At 48.6% G+C, this 25,885-nt stretch overlaps 1 protein-coding gene across 8 annotated transcripts in view; it reads left to right on the top strand.

The window, feature by feature from the left end:
- Nucleotides 1-22,622, top strand: part of LOC144601342 (leucine zipper putative tumor suppressor 2 homolog) — a 112,567-nt gene extending 89,945 nt beyond the window's left edge. For 7 of the 8 annotated variants that reach the window (XM_078413393.1, XM_078413395.1, XM_078413397.1 and 4 more), the window contains 3 exons: nt 7,706-8,203; nt 12,587-13,480; nt 15,880-22,622. In XM_078413393.1, the coding sequence (XP_078269519.1) occupies nt 7,745-8,203; nt 12,587-13,480; nt 15,880-16,581 (2,055 nt within the window). In that variant the 5' untranslated portion in view covers nt 7,706-7,744 and the 3' untranslated portion in view covers nt 16,582-22,622. Of the gene's footprint in view, nt 1-803; nt 861-7,705; nt 8,204-12,586; nt 13,481-15,879 lie in introns of all 8 variants that reach the window. The other variant, XM_078413394.1, reaches the window with a different exon arrangement.
- The last annotated feature ends 3,263 nt before the right edge of the window (nt 22,623-25,885 follow it).

Raw genomic sequence — 25,885 nt, forward strand, 5'->3', positions numbered from 1 at the left:
TCAAACAACAGGTAGAGCAAAGGGGAAGATACAGAGTGCAGAATATAGTTCTCAGCATTGCGATGCACTGCAACACACCAGTTCCATAAATGCTCCCTTAATTCTGAAAGAATTTAAGCAAGGTGGTGTCATGGCTTTCTCCATTACATCAGTTTAGTTTAGTTCAGAGATGCAGCGTGGAAACAGGCCCTTCAGCCCACCAAGTCCGCACCGACCAGCGATCACCCCGGACACAAGTTTCATGTCCTACAGACTAGGGGCAATTTACGGAAGCCAATTAGCCTACAAACCTGCACGTCTTTGGAGTGTGGGAGGAAACCGGAGCGCCCGGGGAAAACCCACGCAGTCACAGGGAGAACGTGCAAACTCCGTACAGACAGCAACAGTAAACAGAATAGAAGCTGGGTCTCTGGCGTCATGAGGCAGCAGCTCTACCGCTGTGCCACCGTGCCACCCCTCAGGGCTAATGGTTGTAAATCAGGTGCAAAACATTTGGGGGCCGCCCTTTACATCGTGGAGGTGTTTGAAGGAATAGAAATCTTGTAGTGATTGGTGACGGAGGGTCTTGGCAGCGGGATTGATGGGGGTGAGGTGTGGTGAACTGTCAAGATGACTTTGAATCTCAGCCCCCTGGTTCAGTTGCAGTCAGCCTGTGTACAGCTGTATATTTATTTAATGGGTAGATTATGTGTCATGCTGGCAATATTTGTGGCTCTGGTCAAAGTAGTAGCGAGTAATGAGCACTGTCCCTTTAAATTAGTCATGAAGGATTTATTTTGAGAGTGTTGTGTTCCCTCTTCCAGATAGAATGACAGCAGCTTGGGTTTCATTGGTGATTCAGGACGGAGAGCATACTTACTGTAAGTGTATCGGTAGCTTGCACGGGCATTGATATCCTGAGGTTGTTGAATGTAGAGGGAAATGTTAGGATGTATTGCCTTACCAATGCAGAGGTGAAAATTAAAATACCTGGCTTTGCCTCCCCTCTCCCCTTGATTAGGAGCTTGGAGGTTCATTGAAATAGCCGCCAGTCTTGACAAGCTCTTGGTGAGATCCCTGGTTACTAGCTCAAGGGTCAAGAGTGTTTTATTGTCATATGTCCTGAAACGGAACAATGAAATCCTTACTTGCAGCAGCACCACAGATATGTAAACACAGTACTCTGTAAACACCATTATAAAGAGTCATAGTCATACAGCGTGGAAAAAGGCCCTTCGGCCCAACTTGCCCATGCCGGCCAACATGCCCCATCTACACTCGTCCCACATGCCTGTGTTTGGCCTTTATCCCATGAAACCTGCCCTATTCATGTACCTGTCTAAATGTTTCTTAAACGTTGCGATAGTCCCTGTCTGTTGTGCCACTGTGCCGACTCAACTAGGCTGAAGGCCGCATTCTGCTTCCATGTCTTATAGTCTCATGGAGTCTGCTCTGCCATTCAATCTATTTTTCCCTCTCAGTTCCATTCCGCTGCCTTCTCCCCGTAGCCTTTGAACCCGTAGCCTATGACACAAAGCAGTCATTGAAAGAGGGATTTGGTGCCTGGCCCTTGCTGAGATGCGACCTTGTGAGAAGCCAGTTTCCCTGTGAGAGCGGGAGGAAGCGATTCATGGCTTTTCTCTGCCTCCGATTAGCTGGAGTGCCGAGGCAGAGAGCAGAGAGGTGCCTGATAATGAGGAGCGTTCCACGTCAGAGAGCTCGTTACTCTGGAACCATCCACGGTCGATAGAACTTTCAGCAGCACCAGTGTCCTTTTCCCAAATGGCCGCCTTTTGTGAAGTCAACACCAGTCTTGTACAACCCTTGTATAAATAGCACTAGCTGCAACAAAGCCTATTTTGTTATGACCCCCTCCCTACCTTTGTTTAGTTTGGAGATACGGCCTGGTCGGCGTGGACTCGGTGGGCCGAAGATCCTGTTTCCGCACCGTCTCTCTTAAGTCTCTAAGCCTCAGTTGATTTGGAATTGCTTTGTACAATGTGGCTTTCATGGGAGGAGGCTGCGGCATTTTATTTCCAGTGATGCAAAGCCTTATCTGTATAATCAAATGATTCATTTATTCAAGATGCTGATGCAAAAGCGCTGTGGTCCAGGGATGTCATAATGACACAGAGTGAAGTCAATGGCACTGGACCGTTGCTAAGTAATATGTTTGCAAAAACAAAAATAGCATTAAAATTAGAGCAGTCCATCTATTATCAGCGGACAGCTGGCATGTTTGGAGTCAATTCCTAACTTGACAGATCGAGCAACAAAGCTTCAGTGTAGAACGTAGAACAGCCCAGGAACAGGCCCTTCGGCCCGCAATATCAGTGCTGAACATCATAGTCATAGAGTCATACAGTGTGGAAACAGGTCCGGCCCACAAGATTGTTGGATTCATGGGAGGTGGTCTTGGAGGGGAGGATGCTCCTCAAACTGCGGAGCATCTTGGACAATGCAGCTCACCCACTCCATGACACACTAGTCAACCTGAGGAGCACCTTCAGCAACAGGCTGGTTCCACCAAGATGCAGGACAGACCGCCACAGGAGATCCTATCAAACTGCACAACTTGTCCCCCTTCTGTCGTGGGGTAGACTGACTGCCCCCTCCCCAATCTTTGCAGATCCCCAATCCTTTCCACTCGCCACTTTAATTTCATGTTTCATGTATATTGTGTTTTATGACTGTTGGCAGATCAATTTCCCTCCTGGGATAAAAAAGGTTCCATCGTATCGTCCATCAGTGGCGATCATGGTGCAGTCATGGACTCATACGGTGTGGAAACAGACCCTCCTTCAGAATGATTCAAGTAGAGGTAGGGGGGGGGGGGGGGGGGGGGGGGAGCTGGAAAAGAGAGGCGGGGCAGGACAAGTGATAGGTGGATACAGGGTTTGATTGGCAGATGGGTGGAGTAAGTTTGTGATGACAAAAACCAGAGCTCGAACCGGGGTCTCCGGCGCTGTGGGGCAGCAGTGCTACCAGCCGCACGTCTGTGCTGCCCTATGTGGGTACTATGGTGTTTTACGTGCGAGGGATGAGAGGGAGAAGAAGTGAAGGACCATTTAGCTCGCTCTACCATTCATAAAATCATTGCTAATCTTCTGCCTCAGTGTCACTTTCCTGGACCATACCCCTAAATATCGAACAGTCTGTTTGGACTATAGGGATACAGCGCGGAAACAGGCCCTTCGGCCCACCGTCCGCTCCAACCAGCAATTATCCACTATCCTACATACTGGGGACAATTGACAATTTTACTAAAGCCAATTAACCTCAAAACCTGCACGTCTTTACAGTATGGGAGGAAACCGGGACTCTCAGAGAAAACCCACGCGGTCACGGGGAGAACGTACAAACTCCAGACTGTGTCCACGCCGACCAGCGATCCCCGTACACTAGCACTACCCTACACACTAGGGACAATTTACAATCCTTACCGAAGCCAATTAACCTACAAACCTGTATATCTTTGGAGTGTGGGAAGAAACCGGAGAACCTGGAGAAAACCCACACGGTCACGGGGAGAACGTACAAACTCCGTACAGACAGCACCCATAGTCAGGATCGAACCCGGGTCTCTGGCGCTGTTAGGCAGCAACTCTACCGCTGTGCCACCACGCCGCCCAAATTAGTTGGTTAATTAGTTTAGTTTATTAGCACGTGTACCGAGGTACAGCGAAAAGCTTTCTGTTGCGTGCTAACCAGTCAGCAGAAAGACTATACACAATTACAATCGAGCCTTCCCCTCAGTGTCCACATACATGATAAAGGGAATCACATATAGTGCAAGGTGAAGTTCAGTGAAGTCTGATGAAACATAATCCTAAGGTCTCGAATGAAAATATTTAAAATTAGTCAGCCATTATCGCAGTTTTGGCCATTTCCTCATGAAGTGCCAGGCTATGAGTTATTGGCAAAACAAGTGGTCACCGTTACACAGGAGGCAGCACAATTTGACCGCATCACCCGTGTATGTGACGTCACCAAACATCACCTTCAAGCTGATGTATTTCCCAGTCAACTGCCTGTCTTCTACCAGTAAAGTATTTTTCTTTTCTTTTAATCAGAATGCATTTTCTAATGTCATTTTTGTAGTCAGGGGTTTCAATGCTCAGGGACCAGGACCAGCGGGCACAGCCTGAGAAGAAGAGGACGTGCCTTTAGAAGGGAGATGAGGAGGGATTTATTTATCCAGAGGGTGGTGAATCTGTGGAAATCATTGCCACGGACGGCTGTGGAGGCCAAGCCATTGGGTATTTTTAAAGTGGAGATTGGTGGGTTCTTAATAGGTAAGGGTTCAAAGGTTACGGGGAGAAGGCGGGAAAATGGGATTGAGTGACAGATCAGCCATGATCGATCGGATTGCGGGGCAGAATCGATGTGCCGAATGCACTAATTCTGCTCCAATGACTTATGAACAATGAAATCCTTACTTGCAGCTTTGGATTGCACAGGAACTTTTATCAAGACATTGGGTATCTTTAAAGCGGAGATTGATATGTTCTTGATTAGTAAAAGGATGTCAAAGGTTACGGAGTTGAGTTGAGTTTGGTTTATTGTCATGTGTACTGAGGTACAGTGAAATGCCTTTTGTTGTATGCTATTTAGTCAGCGGAAAGACAATACCTGATTATAATCGAGCCGTTATAAAGGGAAATAACGTGAATAACGTTTAGTGCAAGATAAAGCCCAGTATACTCCGATCAAAGATAGTCCGAGGGTCTCCAATGAGGTAGATGGTAGCTCAGGACTGCTCTCTAGTTGTTGGTAGGATGGTTCAATTGCCTGATAACAGCTGGCAGGAGAAGGGGAGAAGACAAGAGAATGGATTTGAGAAGAGAAAATAGATTAGGTATGATTGACTGACAGAGTAGATTTGATGGGTTGAATGGCCTAATTCTGGTGCTGTCTGTGTGGAGTTTGCTTGTTCTTTCAGTGACTACTTTGGTTTCCTCCATTTGTCATAGAGTCGTAGAATCAAACAGCATGGAAACAGGCCCTTCAGCCCAACTTGCCCAATCTATGCTAGTTCCACCTGCCTGCATCAGGCCCATGCCCCTCTAAACCTTTACTATCCATGTACCAGTCCAAATGTCTTTCAAATGTTTCATTTACTTGCCTCAGCTAACTCCTGTGGCAGCTCGTTCCATATCCCCACCACTATCCGTGTGAGGTACTTTGATATCCTCTCGCATTCCAAAGACGTGTGGGTTAGTAAGTTAGACGGTAAGTTAGTTGCTCATTGTAATCTGGCCCTAGTGAGTCGGTGAGTGGTAGAATCTGGAGTGGGAAGAGAGGAAAATAATGAGAAAGCCGGGGGAATTTTTGCAAAATGGTATTAAGTAGGGATATTGCAAAAAGTTGTTTGATGGCTGGCACGGAGTGGGTGGGCCAAAGGTTCTGTTTCTGTGCTGTATCTCTCTGTAAGCGGCACAGTGATGTAGCGGTAGAGTTGCTGCCTTACAGCGCTAGAGGCCCGGGTTTGATCCTGATTCAAGGTGCTGCTTGTTCGGAGATTGTACGTTCTCCCCGTTACCTGCAGTTTTCTCCTGGACCATGGGTTTTCTCCGGGTTCCTCCAGTTTCCTCCAAAGTTTCAAATACGTGTCGGTTTGCAAGTTAATTGGCTTTGGTAAAATTGTAAATTGTCCCTCGTGTGTCGCTCGGATGATCCCGCGTTCATCTACGGGGATTGATGGTCGGCGCGGACTTGGTGGGCCTGTTATCGCGCTTTATCTCCAATCTAAACTAAAATAAACTCGATGATTCCCTGCGATCTCATGCAGAGTAAGCTTGGGAAATATTCTGGTGCAGAGTGAGCAGGGTAATGTGCAGTCCCCAAACATCAATCATTTATATAGCCCATTGCAGCCCAAGGTGAAGGTACAGTGAAATGCTATGTTTTGCCCACCGTGTCCGCGCCGACCAGTGATCCCCGTTACACCGGCACACACCACACGATAGGGGCAATTCACAACTTCTACCAAAACCAATTAACCTACAAACCTGCATGTCTTTGGGATGTGGGAGGAAACCGGAGCACCCGGAGAAAACCCACGCGGTCACAGGGAGAACGTACGAACTCCGTACAGACAGACAGCACCCGTAGTCATGATTGAACCTGGCTCTCTGGCGCTGTAAAGCGGCAACCTGGCGCTGTAAAGTGGCAACTTACCGCTGCGCCACCGTGCCACCCCGTGACGTGCCGACATGGTCTCAGGAATCAGGCCAACCAACCAGACTAAAGTACAGAGGCAGGTGCAGCACTGTCTGAGCAAATGCCGCTGGAATGAGATGTTACAAAGCCACCGTTTCCTTTCTCAGTTGAATGTTACGGGCACCTTGGCAACATTATGAAGATCAGGAGATGGCAAGGAACTGCAGAAAATGGTTTACAAAAAAAAGACACCAGGTGCTGGAGTAACTCAGTGGGTCAGGAGAACTTGGATAGGCGATGTATCGAGCTAGACTAATTTTCTTCCGACTAATTTTCATTTCTTTCAGGGAAATTTGAAGAAAGGCCCCGACCTGAAATGTTCCTGTCCATGTTCTCCAGAGATGCTGCCTGACCCGTTGAGTTACTCCAGCAGTTTGTGTTTTTTTTTGTTGAAGATCAGCAGTGTTTTCCCCACAGTGCCTTGGGCAGTATTTATACCCACACTCAACGTTGGCGGGACCCAGATTATCAGGCTGGTTTCACAACATCCTTTGTGAGATCTTATTGTGCTTCATTGTGACTACCTTGTTTCAAATGTGCATCATTAGTTTTTGGATAGAAGGAGCTGCAGATGCAGAACTCTGGAGAAGTATATTCCACACTCTGTATCTTCCCCTTTGCTTCTATCTATTAGTTGGAACTGATTGCTTCCTCGTATGGTACATCTAATCCGTTTGCATGGCATGCAAAACAAAGCTTTTCACTTTACCTCGGTACACGTGACAATAATAAACCTCAACCTCAACCTTCACCTAACCATCATTCTCTGTGTCCGTTTACCAGTATCTGGACGAACTCATTGTCAACTCTATTTCTTTATTTCAGTTGACTTTCATGTGGTGATAATATGCCTAAATGTTGAGCAAAACACAAAGTGCTGGAGGAACTCAGAGGGTCAGGCAGCATCTGTGGAGGGAAGTGGACAGGCAACACATCGTGCCAGGACCCTTCTCCAGGCTCATTAGTTTTGGGACGTTTGTTGATATCAGCAAGACGTTTATGGCGGCAGGCGGTGCTGCGATGGAGTTGCTGACTTCCAGCGCCAGAGACCCGGGTTCAGTCCTGGCTATGGGTGCTGTCTGCAGGGAGTTTGTATGTTACCTCTGTGGCCACGTGCGGGTTTGTAGGTTAATTGGCTTCTGTAAATCGTCCCTCGTGCGTAGGATAGAACTAGTGTGCGTGTTGATCGCTGGTCAGGGTGAACTCGCTGGGTTGAAGGGCCTGTTTCCATGCTTTATCTCTAAAGACGTGCGGGTTTGTAGGTTAATTGGCATCGGGAAATGGTCGCTAATGTGTAGGATAGAACGAGTTTACGGGTGATCGCTGGTTGGTACTGACCCAGGGGGCCAAAGTGCCTGTTTCCACGCTGCATCTCTGAACTGAACTAAACTCAACTTATTTACATTTTGAAATTCCCAAAGTATGTTTCACAGATTTTATAATTTCTTCCCCCTCTCTCTCTCTCTCTCTCTCTCTTTATTTCCATGTTTTACCTGGTTGCTAGGGACCCGAGATACAGTGGACATTGTGACAGATCATCACCATGGCAATGGTTCAGGTAAATCCCTTGACTTCTGAGCACCAGAGTCCAGTCAGTGGGACGAAGCTGCAGCCGTCTTCTCCGACGGTGCTTTTGCCGTGCGCCATGGGTAGCGTCGGCAGTCTCGTCTCTGGCCGCAACTACCACGACAAGCATTGCAAAGCCACGGAGTATGGAGGCAAGGGTCGGAAAACCGGCCAGATCCAGAACATTTTCAGGCAGCAGGACGGACACCTAAAAAATGGCTACTCCCAGGACTGCGTTGGGGCGATGGCGGCCAAGAAGCAGAGCGGGAACTACGTGCACACGAAGGACGACCGGCGCAATGGAGGCTGGAACATGATCGAGTCGCCGACCAGCCCTTGCAGTGACACTGAAGACACACGGGAAGGAAAGTTGGCCAATGGAAACATCTGCGGTCCACCGCCAAAGATTATTCCAGTGTCGGGCAAGCTGGAGAAGGTAGGGTCACGTGGAGAACCTTCCCTCGGATAACGGCGTGATGCCACGTTATGTATTCACTGCCACAACTCTTTGTGCTGTGAGTTAACAGGCACAGGTTTGATCCTGACCTCGGGTGCTGGCTTTGTGGAGTTTGCATGTTCTCCCTGTGACCGCGTGGGTTTCCTCCGGGTGCTCCGGTTGCCTCCCAAACTCCAAAGTCGTGCGGGTTTGTAGGTTTATTGGCTTCTGTGAAATTACCCCTAGTGTATCAGGAGTGGATGCATCGGTGGGATAACATGCAACTAGTGTGAACGGATGATGGCTGGTCGGCGCTGTCACTAGTGCCCATGAATCCGCTTTGAGCCATAGAGTACCACAGCACGGAAACAGGCCCATCCCATCCATGCCCACCAACATGCCTCGTAGGGCGACGCAGTGGTAGAATTGCTGCCTTACAGTGCCAGAGACCCAGGTTCCATCCTGACCACGAATGCTGTCTGTACGGAGTTTGCACTTTTCTCCCTGTGACCGCGTGTGTTTTCTCCAGGTGCTCCGGTTTCCTCCCACGCTCCAAAGACGTACAGGTTTTTGTAGGTTAATTGGGTTCGTTAAAAATTGTAAATTGTTCCTAATTTACACTTTCCCCAGGATAGTGCTGGTGTAATTTACAGAAGCCAATTAACTTACAAAACTGTAAGTCTTTGGAGTGTGGGAGGAAACTGGAGCATCCGGACAAAATCCACACAGTCACAGGGAGAATGTACAACTCCATACGGACAGCACCTGAGGTTAGGATTGAACTCTACCGCTGCACCGCGCTGGCCTTTTTGAGTACTTTGTTAAGGTGACAAAGTGCCAAGCAACCTTTAAACAGTGCAAAAACAGCTCCAGCAAGACGTGCTGGATCAAACATAACCACATCCCTGAGACCATTTGAGCATCCCTTAAAAAGTACAATCCCAGCTTTGATTTATGCATTTGCTTCAAAATGCACTTTGTATGGAACTTTGGGAGTGTATAGACAATTATAATATAATCAAGTGCAAGTGAAATCATGAACCACAATTATCAAGCTCCATGAATGGTTTACAGACTTTGATCTTAGATCACCCACTGTCTCTCTCTCTCTCTGCCTCTTGTTCTCGGACCTCATAGAAAAATATAAAATCATGAGAGGCAAAGATCGGGTAGACAGAACCTTTCTTCCAGGATGGAAAGATCACATACCAGAGGGCATAACTTTAAAGTGAGAAGGGCAACGTTTAACGGAGATGTGTGGAGCAGGTTTTTTTTACACGGAGGGTGGTGGGTGGGTGCTTGGATCATGGTGGTTGAGGCAGATATACTAGCATTTAAGAGAATGCTGGATAGGCACACAGACAGGCAGTGAATGGAGAGAACTGAAGGCAGACGAGAGATTCCCTCCCTCCCATGGTTTCACCTTCCCTCTCTCCGTTCTTTCCATCTCTGTCATCCCTCTCCTTTGCCTCTTCCCTCCTTCTTATTCCTTCCCTCCCTCTCGTCTCCTTCTTTCGTTCATTCCCTCGGACTGCCATTCTGTCTTTCCCTCTCATTTTTACCTCCTCTCTCTCTCTCACTTATGCCGTTAATTGGCCTCTTTAGATTGCCCCTCGTGTGTCTGGAGTGAATCAGAAAGTGGGCTAATGTAGAACTAGTGTGAATGGGCGATCGAAGGTCGGCGTGGACTGTTTCCATGCTGTATCTTTCAATCACTCAATCAATTGTGTTCCATCTTCTTCTCACAGTGCATTGAATTGGCAGAATGCTTGCTGCAATGATCAAGAACTCAAATCAGTTTTCCAAGTGCACACTCCCTGGAAAGTAGTGCATTTTAATTTAGAGATAAAGCCTGGAAGCAGGCCCTTACGGCCCACTGAGTCCGTGCCAACAAGTGATCCCTGTACATTAGCGCTATCCTACACACTGGGAACAATGGACAATTTTTACCAAATCCAAATTAACCTGCAAACCTGTATGCTTTTGGAGTGTGGGAGGAAACCGGAGCACCCGGGGAAAACCTACGCAGTCATGGGGAGAACGTGTGAACTCTGTACGGACAGCACCCGTAGTCAGGATCGAACCCGGGTCTCTGGGGCAATAAAGGCAGCAACTCTACCGCCGCGCCACCGAGCCGCCCCAAAGTTGTTGGCTAAATGTTTGCTGTTGCTTTTGATCGACAGGGACAAACAGCTTCCGGGGAATCTTGTATCGTTAACTCCTTCGTGACCTCTTAATCTCCTGTCCAGTCATTTCTTGATGAAAAAAAAGTGTCAGTGCTATTTCAGCCTTAGGATAAAGTGGCATTGGTTCAAATTGCTCAGTGCAAGGCCAGAGAGCAGCTTATGATAGCAGTCGCAGGTCTGGCCCCAGTTAACACAATGCAAAGTCTGCAAAATGGGAGCTGTGGAGGTGCTTACTCGCGGCTGACTGACCACGTTTGACTGGCCCAATGGCGCTTTTCAATTCAATGGTGCTTTTATTGTCACAGTGAAATTATTTTCTTACAAACAGTCCAGTACATATTCCCATACCTAAACACCATCCTCATTTAACAAGTGTACAGAAATAGTCTATTGAGCCCGCATGCAAGAGGTGCCATGTTTTTGGCGCCATTTTCAATGTCCAGTTCCCGCTGTAGACCTTTTGAGCGGAGCTCGATCCAGGTGAGCCCCAGGCTGCTGCGGGCCTTCCTTGAATGCCAGGCCCCTCTCCTCGCCCGTCCACATTTGTTCCCCGGGAGTGCCTCCCGCAGTCGACCTCAAGGGTGCGGTAGTCCAGACACCGGGTCCTCCTCCTCTCCTACTCTCCTCGCCCGTCGCATCCGTCATCGCCAGCTTCATCTTCCCCGGACTCCAGCGGATGAGCAGGGGCTGGGATGGCAGCCTCTCTCCCCCGCAGGGTAGTGCTGTCGGCCGTGGGGGATGTGCACTGTGCGGCTCAGCGTGCTCTCTCCCTGCAGGTCGCCGGGTCTTCCGACCGGTGGCCGGCTCGGCGGCTCCCTCCCCTCAGGACCTAGGCTCCATCCGGCCCACTTTGTGGTGTTTGCACGTTCCCACGTGGCCGCGTGGGCTTCCTCGGGGTGCTCTGGTTTCCTCCCACATCCCAAAGACCGGGTGGTAGGTTAACTAGCCATTACAAATTGGCCGGTCAGTGTAGATTAATTGTGGTGTGCAGCTGGTAAAGCTGCTGCCTCTCAGTGCCAGAGACCTGGGTTTGATCCTGACCTCCGGTGCTGTCTGTGTGGAGTTTGCACGTTCTCCCTGTGACTGCGTTGATGTCTCCCAGGTGCCACGCAATATTCAGGTGTTCTGGGTTGGTGTTGGCCATACAGAAATGCTTAGAGTCAGGATCGAAGCCGGGCTCTTGCTCCGTAAGGCATCAACTCTACCACTGCGCAGCTGTGGTGGCCAATTTCCCTGTCGTAAGCTCCATCAACTATTCATCGGCCCTTCAACCCAACCGATCAAGATCCCGCAAAATGTTTGAAATTTTTATACCCATCCGTGCTATCTTCAATACCACCACTTTAGTGTCATCGGCAAACCTAAACCTTAGAGTCATAGAGTGATACAGTGTGGAAACAGGCCCTTCAGCCCAACCTACCCACACTGACCAACATGTCCCATCTACACTCGACTACCTGCCTGCGTTTGGCCCATATCCCTCTAAACCTGTCCTATCCATGTACCTGTCGAAATGTTTCTTAAATGTTGCGATAGTCCCTGCCTCAACTACTTTCCCAGCAGCTTGTTCCATACAGCCACCACCCTTTGTGTGAAAAGGTTACCCCTCAGAATCCTATTAAATCTTTCCCCCCCTCACCTTAAACCTATGTCTTCTGCTTCTCAATTCCCCCGCTCTGGGCAAGAGACTCTGTGCATCTACCCGATCTATCCCTCTCATGATCTTGTGCACCTCTATAAGATCCGCCCTCATGCTCCTGCGTGCCAAGGAATGGAGTCCTAGTCTGCTCAACCTCTCCCTGTAGCTCAGGGCCTCGAATCCTGACCGGATCTATTCCTCTCGTCAGTTTAAACAGAGGCAGCACAGTGGCACAGCGGTAGAGTTGCTGCCTTACAGCGATTGCAGCGCTGGAGACCCGGGTTCGATCCCGACTACGGAGTTTGTACGTTCTCCTCTTGACCTGCATGGGGTTTTTTCCGAGATCTTTGGTTTCCTCCCACTCTCCAAGGACGTACAGGTTTGTAGGTTAATTGGCTTGATAAATGTTAAAAAAATTGTCCCTAGTTGGGTGCAGGATAGTGTTAATGTGCGGGGATCGCTGGTCGGCGCGGACCCGGTGGGTCGAAAGGGCCTGTTTCCGCGCTGTATCTCTAAATTAAACTAAACTAAACCCAATCTTGTCTCATTCTCTTGCAGAACATCGAGAAACACCTGATCAGGCCGACGGCCTTCAAACCGGTCGTGCCCAAGAACAGGAACTCAGTGCAGTACCTGGTTCCCCGCCCCATCAACGGGCTCTCGGACAGCCAGGGGAGCCTGAACATTGTCTTCAATGGGAGCTCGCTGGGGTCGGTGGGGTGCGGGGAGAAGCGCAACTCTCTGCAAAGCTACGGGTGCGCGCGGGGCAGCGTGCAGTCCGGGACGCTGTCTGACTCTGGCAGGAACTCGCTGTCCAGCCTGCCCACCTACAGCACGGGTGGCAGCCAGCAGCTGGACGGAGTGGGCTCATCCACGGGGCAGCTCCACCTGGAGGCGGGAGGAGGAGGAGGAGGTGGCGGCGGCGGCCACGGGTTCCAGGAGCGTGGAACGGTCTCGCTCCACAACTCAGACAGTGGCCGCTCCTCCTCCAGCAAGAGCACGGCGTCGCTGAGTGGCCGGGGTCCGGCCCTGTCGGACGGCGAGCGCTCGCCGCCACCGCCCCCGCCACCGCCGGGCCACGAGGCGGCCATGCGCGAGCTGGAGGACCGGCTGCGGGAGCGCGAGGAGGAGCTGCAGCAGCTGCGCGAGAGCCTGGATGAGAACGAGGCGACCCTGTGCCAGATCTACGAGGAGAAGCAGCGGCGCTGCGAGCAGGAGATGGAGGAGCTGCGTCGCAGCTGCGCTGGACGCCTGCGCCAGGGCTCGCAGAAGGCGCAGCGGATGCAGCAGGTGCTGCAACTGCAGGTCTACCAGCTGCAGCAGGAGAAGAAGAAGATGCAGGAGGACTTTGCGCAGCTGCTGCAGGAGCGGGAGCTGCTGGACAAGAAGTGCGCCTCCTTCGAGAAGGAGCAGACTGAGCTCGGACCACGACTGGAGGAGACCAAGTGGGAGGTAAGTCTTCCTTCCCTCACCCCTCGCTCCACACTGACAAACAGTGAAATTGACAAGGCAGTGAAATTGACAAGGCATTGATATTGACAAGGCAGTGAAATTGACAAAGCAGTGGAATTGACAAGGCATTGATATTGACAAGGCAGTGAAATTGACAAGGCAGTGAAATTGACAAGGCATGGAAATTGACAAGGCATTGAAATTGACAAGGCATTGATATTGACAAGGCATTGAAATTGACAAGGCATTGAAATTGACAAGGCATTGATATTGACAAAGCATTGATATTGACAAGGCAGTGAAATTGACAAGGCATTGATATTGACAAGGCAGTGAAATTGACAAGGCAGTGAAATTGACAAGGCAGTGAAATTGACAAGGCAGTGAAATTGACAAGGCAGTGAAATTGACCAGAAATTGCTTAAATCGGCACTTAACTCTTTTAACATTGTACCAAACAGCCTTTAGTATTTGTAACTTGCAGTCAATTGTAGCTGTTAAAAATAACTTTGTATTTAAAAACAACTTGTTTCACGGAGTGAACACTAGGCGGTTGGAGTGAATCCTCTACTTCCTTCTAGAGGACAATCGGCAATAAAGGACACCATTCCCCTCCCCCCATGGCCCGTTATAATGAGGGTTTACTGTACCACAAGTTCTTAAGACATAGGAGCAGTATTAGGCCATTCAGCCCATCGATGTTCTACCACTCGATCATGGCTGATCTTTTTTTTCTCGCAACCCCATTCTCCTTCTTCTCACTGTAGCCTTTGATGCCCTTACTAGTGAAGAACATATCAATCTCCACTTTAAAAATACCCAGTGACTTGGCCTCCACAACCGTGTGTGGCAATGAATTCCACAGATTCACCAGATAGAGAGTCATAGTTTGCGGGCTATGGCAGTAAGCAACCTCAAGACTCGCCAAATAGCCATAGTATCATACAGCACGGAAATAGGCTCTTTGGCCCAACATGTCCATGTGGACCAAGATGCCCCCTCTACACTATCCCATCTGCATGTATTTAGACAATAGACAATAGACAATTTGGCCCAATCCCTCTAAACCTTTTCTATCCATGTACCTGTCCACATGTCTTTTAAATGGTGTTATGGTACCTGGCTCAACTACCTCATCTGGCAGCCTGTTCCATACACCCACCACCTGCTGAGTGAAAAAACTGCCCCTCAGGAACCTATTAAATCTTTCCCTTCTCATCTTAAACCTATGACCGCTGGTTCTTGATTCCCCGAGTCTGGATTAATGACTGTGCATCACCCTATCTATCCCCGTCATTATGTTATACACCTCCATAAGACATAGGAGCGGAATTAGGCCAACTCGGCCCATTGAGTCTGCTCCGCCACTCGATCATGGCTGATCCAACCTTTGACGCCCTTACTAAACACGAACCTATCAATCTCCGTTTTTAAAATACCTATTGTCTTGGACACCACAGCCGTCCGTGGCAATGAATTCCACAGATGCACTACCCTCTGACTAAATAAATTTCTCCTCATCCCCATTTTGAAGGGTACATCCTTTTATTCAGAGGCTGTGCCCTCTAGTTCTTGGAAGAAGCTGTTCCTGAGTCTGGCAGTGTACTCTTTGAAGCTTCTGTACCTTCTGTCAGATGTGAGCGGGGCAAAGGAAGGAATGACCGGGGTGGGACAAGTCTGTGATTATGTTGGCTGCGTTTCGAAGGCAGCATTACATGTAGATGGAGTTAATGGTGGGGATTCTGGTCTGTGTGAGGGACTGGGCTACATCTACAACTCTCTGCGATTTCTTGTGGTCTTATGCAATGCAGTTCCCAAACCAAGCTGTGATGCCACCCGACTGTATGCTTTCTATTGTGCATCTGTAGAAGAGGGAAAGAGACGATTTATGAGATTGTTGCCAGGACTCGAGTGCTTAAGCTGTACGGCGAGGTTGAGCAAGCTGGGACTCTATCCTTTGGAGCGCAGGGGTGATCTTTCGAGAGGTGTACAAAATTATGAGAGGAATAGATCGGGTAGACACACAGAGTCTCTTGGCCAGTGTAAGGAAATCAAGAACTAGATGGCATACGTTTTCAGTGAGGGGGGAAAGGAACCTGAGGGGTAACTTTTTCACACAATGGGTGGTGGGCGTAAGAAATGAGCTGCAGGAGGAGGTAGCTGAGGCAGGTACTATCGCAATGTTTAAGAAACATTTGGACAGGTACATGGATAGGACAGTTTTAGAGAGATGTGGGCCAAACGCAGGCAGGTGGGACGAGTGTAGAGGGGGGCATGTTGGTCAGTGTGGGCAAGTTGGGCCGAAGGGCCTGTTTCCACGCTGTAAGACTCTATGGCTCGGACCTTTGTAAGAGTCACTGGAGACACGCCGAGCTTCCTCATCTCTTTTCCTGTTGTAGGTTTGCCAGAAGTCGGGGGAGATATCCCTGCTGAAGCAACAGCTGAAGGACTCCCAGGCCGATCTGGCCATGAAGAGCAACGAGATCGTGTCCTTGAAGGCGCAGCTCCGTGAAGTTCGGGCGGAGCTTCAGGACCACGTGGACGAGATCCACGAGTTCCGGGATTTGGTGCACACCAAGACCCTGGAGCTGGAGGTGTGCGAGAACGAGCTGCAGCGGAAGAAGAACGAGGCCGAGCTGCTGAGGGAGAAGGTGGGCAAGCTGGAGATGGAGACCACGGGCCTGAGGGAAGCCCTGGGCAACAGCAGGCGGGCGGTCGGCACCTACGCCGAGCGGGACGACGCCTTCCTGATGTACGAGAGCGACGAGGCCAAGGTCCAGCGGCAGAACGCGGACAACCAGCACGGCTTCCGGCAGCAGCTGGAGAAGCTGAGGGCCGAGCTCATGTACGAGCGGAGGAGGAGCGAGAATCAGCAGCAGAACTTTGAGGTGGAGCGACGGACGTGGCAAGGGGAGAAGGACAAGGTGATTAGGTACCAAAAGCAGCTCCAACACAACTACATACAGATGTACAGGAGAAACCGGGAGCTGGAAAGGGAAATGAGGCAACTCAGTGTGGAATTGGAAGCCAGGGAGTTGGACGACCAGGACGGACGAAATGAAGACATTCGATTCGAGGAGATCACGGCAACAGAAATCTAAAAAAAATGATTTTAATAAAGGACAAAACCACCTTTGCCATAACTTTGTCTTAGATAAATATAACGATGGACAATCATAACTCGCTAACCTGTTATAGTTTACTTCCTATGTTTGTAATAAAAAAGGACCGATGACTGCTTTGGCCTAATCTTCCACCAGGTACATCAAGACATCTTGGTCTCTCGTTGCTTCCACGGAGGTTTTCCTCTGATGTTCCCATTAAGTGCTTTTCAATCCCTCTCCGTGTGAGTGTAGGGGGAGATACAATGAAATACAGCGGTGAAGTTGACCACTCCAACGAGCAAACAGTCGGTAATGTTTGCGGTGAAATGGTACTGTTCTATTGACACCCAATACCAGAGGGCTTTGGCGTGAAAGATTGTTCATTATACTAGACATACCAGAGTTGCCCCTCTCTAATTAAATCGGTTAAAGGTACAGCATGGGAAAAGGCCATTCAGCCCACGCTGAGCACCGATCACCCCGTTCACACTAGTTCCATGTTATCCCACTTTCTCATCCAGTCCTTGCAGACTCTTACAGGCAATTCACGGAGGCCAATTAACCCACAAACCCGCATATCTTTGGGATGTGGGAGGAAACTGGAGGAAATCCACACGGTCGCAGGGAGAACGTGCAAACTCCACACCAACAGCACCCGAAGCCAGGGTCAAAGCTGGGTCTCTGGTGCTATGAGGAGGCAGCAGCTCTACCAGCTGTACCTCCCACCATACTATCCATTGCCATTGACCTATCCCAAGAGTATTCACCCAATACCGTTGCCCACTCATGCACCATTAAAGGACAAGGCAAATTTGGCCAAGTTGATCTTTGGGTGTAGACAACTTTAATTAAAAAGGAACAAAAGCAGTCATAAAAACAAGATGCAATAGGATGCAATTTTTCGGAATGGAAGTCTATATAAAGTAAAACTTGAAAATATACCTTGAAAAGTGCTCCTGTAAAATAAGTCTGAATTCTGAGCACCTTTTATAAAATGGCATAAAATAATGAAACTGATATCCTTTTCTTTGTTGAATGGAAGGAGACTGGATTTGTATGCCAGATTTATATTTTAATAGACTAAATGATCTCTGTAGTTGTTTATGTTTATGAGAATTCTGTCACTTGCTACGTATTCATGTTGTGGCCAGGATTGATTCTGGACAGATAGTGAGAGATACAAAGCTGAACTGTGGAATCAGTATCCCTACACTCCAGTAGAATTAAGCCAGTCTTCCCTGGGTAATTGGGATGGGAATCCATCATTGCTATGACTCTAAGTCAGTTTAGTTTAGAGATACAGCGTGGAAACACCGAGTCCACGACGACCATCAATCTCCTGTACACTAGTTCTATGTTGGACACTCTTTGGCATCCTACATTGTCTTTGGTAACATTGTGCATTGTCCCTGGTGTGTAGAATAGCGCTGGTGTAACAGGGCCAATTCTTCTGTGCCCCACCAAGATGCCTCATTGGGCGGCACAGTGGCGCAGCAGTAGAATTGCTGCCTTATAGCGCCAGAGGCTGACTACGGGTATTGTCTGTACGGAGGCAGATAAAGATTGGCTTCTGCAAAGATTGTAAATTGTTCCTGGTGCGTAGGATAGTGTTAGTGATAGCTGGTCAGCACAGACTCAGTGGGCCGAAGGGCCTGTTCCTGCGCTCTGTATCTAGAGTCTAAAGTCTACGTATCAAGGACAATTTACAGAACACATTTAACTTGCAAACCTGCAAGTCTTTGGAATGTGGAAGGAAACAGGAACACCCGGAGAAAACCCACGCGGCCACAGGACAATTGTACAAACTCCGTACGGACAGCACCCGTGGTCAGGATCGAACCTGGGTGTCAGGCGCTGTGAGGCAGCAGCTCTACCTCTGTGCCATCCAGTGTTATAGAGCAGAATGGGATTGGGTAAAATAATTCCTGCATCTTTTGCACTTGATTTCAAGTGAAAAACGTGGACAGTTTGTACAAGCAAAATTTCCACCCATTCTACTTATAACACCATAATCCTCACCATCTTTCTGTCTGCCCACAACCAGATGCACGGTATATTTGCAAAGCACTGCCAAGACAGAAGTACGGGTTAACACAAAATGCTGGAGTAACTCAGTGGGTCAGGCAGCATCTCGAGAGAGAGAGAAGGAATTGGGTGACCCTTCTGCAGACTGATCTCGATCTCAACCCAATCTCGAGACCTAGGGTCTTGACCCGAAACGTCACCCTTTCCTTTTCTCCTGAGATGCTGCCTGACCCGCTGAGTTACTCCAGCATTTTGTGTCTACCTTTGATTTTAACCAGCATCTGCAATTTTTTTCCTACACAGATGTAAGTGTTGGTGGCTGTGCAAAAACGTGGCTTCCGTTGCTAGGCTCGCTGCTTAAAAATAGGCTCCTCTCATGTTGGCTCCTTCTCAGCCAAACCTATTGCTACATGGGCCTAGTTCTCCACCCAAGCAGTATCTCATAGGACATGGGAGCAGAATTAGGTCATTCAGCCCATCGAGTCTACTCTACATTCGATCATGGCTGATCTATTTTTCCCTCTCAACCCCATTCTCTTGCCTTCTCCCCATAACCTTTGATACCCTACCTATCAAGAATCTCCACTTTTAAAATACCCAATGAATTTCACACATTCACCTTCCTCTGGCTAAAGAAATTCCTCCTCATCTCTATTCTAAAGGGTGCGTTCTTTGATTCTGAGGCTGTTCCTGCTGGTTCTAGACTCTCCCATAACTGGAAACACCCTTTCCACGTCCATTTTCTAGTTCTTTCATTATCCGGTAGGTTTCAATGAGATCAATAGACAATAGACAATAGGTGCAGGAGTATGCCATTTGGCCCTTCGAGCCAGCACTGCCATTCAATGTGATCATGGCTGATCATCTACAATCAATGCTCCGTTCCTGCCCTCTCCCCATACCCCCTAACTCCGCTATCATTAAGAGCTCTATCTTGAAAGCATCCAGAGAATTGGCCTCCATTGCCTTCTGAGGCAGAGAATTCCACAGATTTACAACTCTGAGTGAAAAAGTTTTCCTCATCTCCGTTCTAAATGGCCTACCCCTTATTCTTAAACTGTGGCCCTTCGTTCTGGACTCCCCCAACATTGGGAACTGCCTCTAGCGTATCCAATCCCTTAATAATCTTATATGTTTCAATAAGATCCCCTCTCATCCTTCTAAATTCCAATGTATACGAGCCCAGTCACTCCATTCTTTCAACATACGACAGTCCCACCATTCCGGGAATTAACTAAGCTGCACTCCCTCAATAGCAAGATTGTCCTTCCTCAAATTTGGAGACCAAAACTGCACACAGTACTCCAGGTGTGGTCTCACTAGGGCCCTGTACAACTGCAGAAAGACCTCTGTTTCTTTTCTCAACTCCTCTTGGCATGATATGCCATTACCTTTCTTCATTGCTGCTGTGATCCCCCCCTCATCCTTCAATATTCCATCAGTGCTCCCCTCACCAGCCTCTGGTGTGTGCATCAGCCATTTGTAATCCAATGGAATTTCAGCAGAGGCAGGGAGGTGCAGCATACCAACTTGTGGCAGAGTTACGTTCTGTCGTAGTCATAGAGTCATACAGCATGGAAAATAGGCCCTTCAGACCAACTTACCCACACCGACCAACATGTTCGAACTACACTCGTCCCACCTGCCTGCGGTTGGTCCCTATCCCTCTGAACCTGTCTTAAACATCGCGGTAGGCCCTGCCTCAACTTCCTCCTCCAGCAGCTCGTTCCACACACCTACCAAAAGTTACCCCTCAGGTTCCTATGAAATGCCCCCCCCCCCACTTTAAACCTAAGTCCTCTGGCTCTCAATTCCCCTACTCTGGGCAAGAGACTCTGCATTTCCCCAATCTATTCCTCTCATGATTTTACACACCTCTACATGATCATCCCTCATGCTCCTGCGCTCCCAAGGAATAATGTTCTCTTGTTCCACCAATTCCACATGGTGGTGGCTAATCTGGCTGTAACCTTAGCCCTGCGTCCCTACCTGTCTGGCCAAGTCCTAGCTTGCTCAACCTCTCCCTGTAGCTCAGTGCAATGGAGGAGCAGGACGTAGACTTTGGGAAATCAGGTCAAAACGTTTCAAGAACCAGATTGTCTCATAGAACGGGCGGCACGGTAGCGCAGCGGTAGAGTTGCTGCTTTACAGCGAATGCAGCGCCGGAGACTCAGGTTCGATCCTGACTACGGGTGCTGCACTGTAAGGAGTTTGTACGTTCTCCCCGTGACCTGCGTGGGTTTTCTCCGAGATCTTCGGTTTCCTCCCACACTCCAAAAGACGTACAGGTATGTAGGTTAATTGGCTGGGTAAATGTAAAAATTGTCCCTAGTGGGTGTAGGATAGTGTTAATGTGCGGGGATCACTGGGCGGCACGGACTTGGAGGGCCGAAAAAGGCCTGTTTCCGGCTGTATATATATGATATGATATGATAAATGAAAGCTCTTGGGATGTAAGGGCCTGACCTGTCCTCTGCACGCTGCACAACTCACGCCAGTGTTTGTGTTAACACACCTGTGCACGGACGCTCGCCAGTGTTTGTGTTAACACACCTGTGCATGGACGCTCGCCAGTGTTTGTGCTAACACACCTATGCACGGACGTTTTATATGGAAAGCTTGAGAATGTTATAATAATGGTTTATTCTCTACCTCAGCTATTTTGCTTTTAGTTTAGTTTAGCTTAGTTTAGTTTAGAGATACAGCGCGGAAACAGGCCCTTCGGCCCACTGAGTCCGTACTGACCAGCAATCCCAGTGCACTAGCACTACCCTACACACGAGGGACAAATTGCAGTCTTTTCCGAAGCCAATTAACCTAACAAACCTGCACGTCTTTGGAAGTGTGGGAGGAAACCGGAGCACCTGGAAAAAACCCATGCGGTCACAGAGAGAACGTACAAACTCCATACAGACAGCACCCGTGGTCAGGATGGAACCCGGGTCTCTGGCGCTGCAAGGGAGCAACTCTACCACCGCACCACTGTGCCGGTCCTATTGACTAACAGGCCAATGGTGGCTGTAGATGTTTCTCTAAAGTTGTGAAGGTTTCCAGACCGTGCTGCAAAAGATTTTTAAGATACGGCATGGAAACCGGCCCCATCCAGCTAGTTCTGGTACCCAACTTTCTCATCCACTCTCTACATACTGGGGCAATTTACAGAGGCCCAGTGAACCGTCAAAAATCCGCTCATCTTTGGGACATGAGAGGAAACCGGGCCACCCGCAGGAAACCCACACGGTCACAGGGAGAACATGCAAACTCCATACAGACAGCACCTGAAGTCAGGATCGAACCAGGGTCTCTGGCACTGTGAAGCAGCAGCACTACCAGCTGCACCACCCCCTCTGTGCGGCTTTCTTGGTTTTGCAGTCCGCCCCACTGCTGATAACATGCCAAGCCATCTTCACAGATTGTTTAAGCCCCTTAAAACTGCCGCCCTACCTTCTCTGTCATTTCTTGAGTACGTTTATTGAATGGTTTACAAGGTGGGACATGTCAGTTGCAATGGTGGCATTCATGGTCCATTTATTGTCCATCTATAATTGCTCTAGAAATGAGAAACCAGTTTAAGAGTCAAATGAAGAAGGGTCCTGACCCAAAACATCACCCACCCTATTCCTCCAGGGATGCTGCCTGACCCGCTGAGTTACTCCAGCATTTTGTGCCTATCTTTGGTATAAACCCGCATCTGCAGTTCCTTGTTTGTACATAGTTTATACATAGTTTCTACAGAGTCAACTAACTTGGTGAGTCTGGAGTGACAGATGGATCAGACTGGGTAAGGATGACAGATTTTGATCTCCAAGGACATTAATGAACCTGATGGGTTTTCACAACATAAGACCAGACAGCATAGCACATGAACAAGCCCTTCAGCCCACAATATCTGTGCCGGTCATGATGTCAAGTAAAGCTAATCTCCTCTGCCTGCAAGTGATCCTGTGGTTTTATGTTACTATTTGTTTATACACCTGGTGCAGAGGTAGAGTTGCTGCCTTACAGCGCCAGAGGCCCGGGTTCCATCCTGACTACGGATGTTGTCTGGAAAGTAGAGGTGGGGGGGGGGGGGGGGGGGGGGGGGGATGGGAAGGAATTGAAGTTAAGAAAAGGCCAGAACAAAGCAGGGCCGGCAACAGATGACCAAGAAAGGGTGGAGCTCATAATGGCCCATTGTTGACTGGGTAAGAGGTACCAGAATGCTGGACGAGGTGAGATGAGGAGAGGGCTGGTTGGCTGAAGCGTTCTCAAATACATTCTTGCGAGTATTTGAGTCCAGGCTGCTAGAGAGCTCTTTGGCCTGGAAGAATACAATGGGCTGATTGTTAAATCTGCAGCCTAAAGCACTCCTGACTTTTGTGTGACCTCATTTGAACTAAAAATGGAGCTGCAAAGTGGTCTGCTGACTCACATTTCAAGGAACAACCAATTTTTGGCAGGCAGGGAAAATAATAATGCTGACTTTGATCACATCAAAGAGAGACACAAACTGCTGGAGTAACTCGGCGGGTCAGGCAGCATCTCTGGAGGAAAGGAATAGGTGACGTTTTGGGTCAGAAGACTTCAGACTGGGGGAGACATAACATGAGAGATCACATTATTCGGTCCAAGGCCTGGCTGGGTAAGGATGAGACCATTTGTGAAGCAGGTAGTCCTTTACGACAGGGCGACGTGGCACAGCGGTAGAGCTGCCGCGTTACAGCGCCAGAGACCAGGGTTCCATCCTGACCAGGGGTTGCTTTACGGAGTTTGTACATTCTCCCTGTGACCGTGTGGGGCTTCTCCGGGTGCTCCGGTTTCCTCCCACGTTCCAAATACGTGCAGGATTGTAGATTAATTGGCTTCTGTAAATTGTCCCTAGTGTGTAGGATAGAACTAGTGCGAACAGGTGATTGATGGTTGGCAAGGAGTCGGCGGGCTGAAGGGCCTGTTTCTACGCTGTATTTCAAAACTAAATTAAACTAGCTGTAGTTCCAGAGGTTGCCATTATTGATACGATCAACTTTTGTTCCAGATTTAATTAATTGAATCTAATTTTCCCAGCTGCTGTGGCTGTGGTAAACGTATGATTCTGGATGGTCAATTAACCCAGTAACTCTTTCCAAAATTTCGTTTTTATTAAGTCATGAAAAAGATCTTTCCAAATCTGCTTTTTTTCCTGAAGGAAGTTTATTTTATTTATAGTCACGTGTACAGAGATACAGTGAAATGCCTGTTCTGCATGCTATCCAGTCAAATGTTCATGTTGAGCATGAGTGTGGCACAGTGGCGCAGTGGTAGTGCCAGAGACCCGGGTTCGATCCTGACCACGGGTGCTGTCTGCACAGAGCTTGTACGTTCTCCCTGCGTTTCACCTGAGTGCTCCGGATTCCTCCCACATTCCAATAGACCTACAGGTTTGTACGTTAATTGGCTTCAGTAACATTGTACATTGTCCCCGGTACGTAGAACAGTGTTAGTGTACAGGATGATTGCTGGTTGGCGCGGACTCTGTGGGCCAAAGTGCCTGTTTCCACGCTGCATCTGTAAAGATTAAGAATACAATGGATCCTCTTCTGGAACAGCACACAGAGGGTCATAGAGTCACACAGCACGGAAACAGGCCCTTTGGTCCAACTTGCCCATGCCTGCCCAACCTCTCCCTGTAGCTCAGACCCTCGACAGACCCTGGCAACATCCACGTAAATTTTCTCGATACACTTTCCAGATTAAAAACACCCTTCCTACAGCAGGGTGACCAAAACTGAACACAATCTTCAGCGATGTCACATTCTGGTGTCATCTTGCAATTTCTACCTTGACCCAAGGAGGGATGCAATTTCTTATTTTCTCGCTGTAAAGCCTGGTGTACTGGCTCGATGAAATAAGGATCACGAAACAGTGAACCCATTCAGAGAAAGTGGCGGCCTCGGCCAATTTACTGATAAACTCAGTGAAACGTCGTGTCGTCGAGTGTCTGAGAGTAGTGGATGATTTTTTTAATCATTACTGCCCTGTTATTATTTGGCCGATTGAATGCGGGGTTGATGGGGTAATTAGATGGCGAGGCAGCAATTTGTCGAGTCCTTTGTAGAGTCCTGCAAAATCTAATGGAGCCTCTTTTAATCTATGCCACAGATAACAGCCCAAGCACACTTCACAGAAGGCTCCATTATGTGTGTGCGCTCATTAAATGAGTTCATGTTCCATTTGATTCACCAGGCCTCTTTGTTTGAGTCCATCAAAGGACTGGTGTTATCTCCTCTCGGGGAGCATGTGGTGAGCTTCCCCACTTTAATGGCTCTGCATTTAAGGGTTTCATGTAGATAGATGCTAAATCTAATGACATGTTTCTCGTCCTATTAAGACGAGCAGGTTCACATCACCTCCTGCATCTGAGGAAGTAACTGCTTTCTATGCTGAAGCTCCCATCGTTGCTATCTCTGGTGATTAAACCTGTGTGCATCGCCACCACCTTCCAAGAGAATCCTTAAGTGAATGCAAGATACTGCACTCAGGCACTCAGCCACACCAGAGCTTAGCTGGAAAGCTGTTACTGACTGCGTCTGTCATTAGAGTCATAGAGGGAGTCACAGAATCATACAGCGTGGAAACAGGCCCTTTGGTCCAACTTGCCCATGCCTACCAATGTGCCCCAACTATCCCACCTGCCAGCGCTTGGCCCATATCCCTCGAAACATATCCTGTCACTGGGCGACAAAGTGGTGCAGCTGGTAGTGCTGCTGCCTCACTGCACCGGAGACCCGGGTTCACTCACACCTCGGGAGCTGTGTGTGTGGAGTTTGCACGTTCTCCCTGTGACTGTGTGGGCTTCCTTCGGGTGCTCCTGTTTCCTCCATGCATCTTAAAGACATGCGGGTTTGTAGGTTAATTGGCCCTCTGTAAACTGGCCCTAACGTATAGGGAATGGATGAGAAAATGGGATACCATAGAACTAGTGTCAACAGGTGAACGATGGTCGGTGTGGACTCAGTGGGACAAAGGGCCTGTTTCCATGATGTATCTCTAAACTAAACTATCTAAATGTACCCATCTAAATGCTTCTTAAACATTGCAATAATACCTGCCTCAACTACCTCCTCCTGTCCTTTATTGTGCTAAATATGTTTTCTTTAGTTTAGTATATTGTATATTAGTATATTTAGTTTATTGTCACATGTACCAAGGTACAGTGAAAAGCTTTTTGTTGTGTTTTGTTGCCTGATACCAGCTAGGAAGAAACTGTCCCTGAATCTGTGGGAGTAACCAGAATGAGACTTGTCCTTGATTTATGGTG

The sequence above is a fragment of the Rhinoraja longicauda genome, chromosome 16, assembly GCF_053455715.1.
Source record: "Rhinoraja longicauda isolate Sanriku21f chromosome 16, sRhiLon1.1, whole genome shotgun sequence".
NCBI lineage: Eukaryota > Metazoa > Chordata > Chondrichthyes > Rajiformes > Arhynchobatidae > Rhinoraja > Rhinoraja longicauda.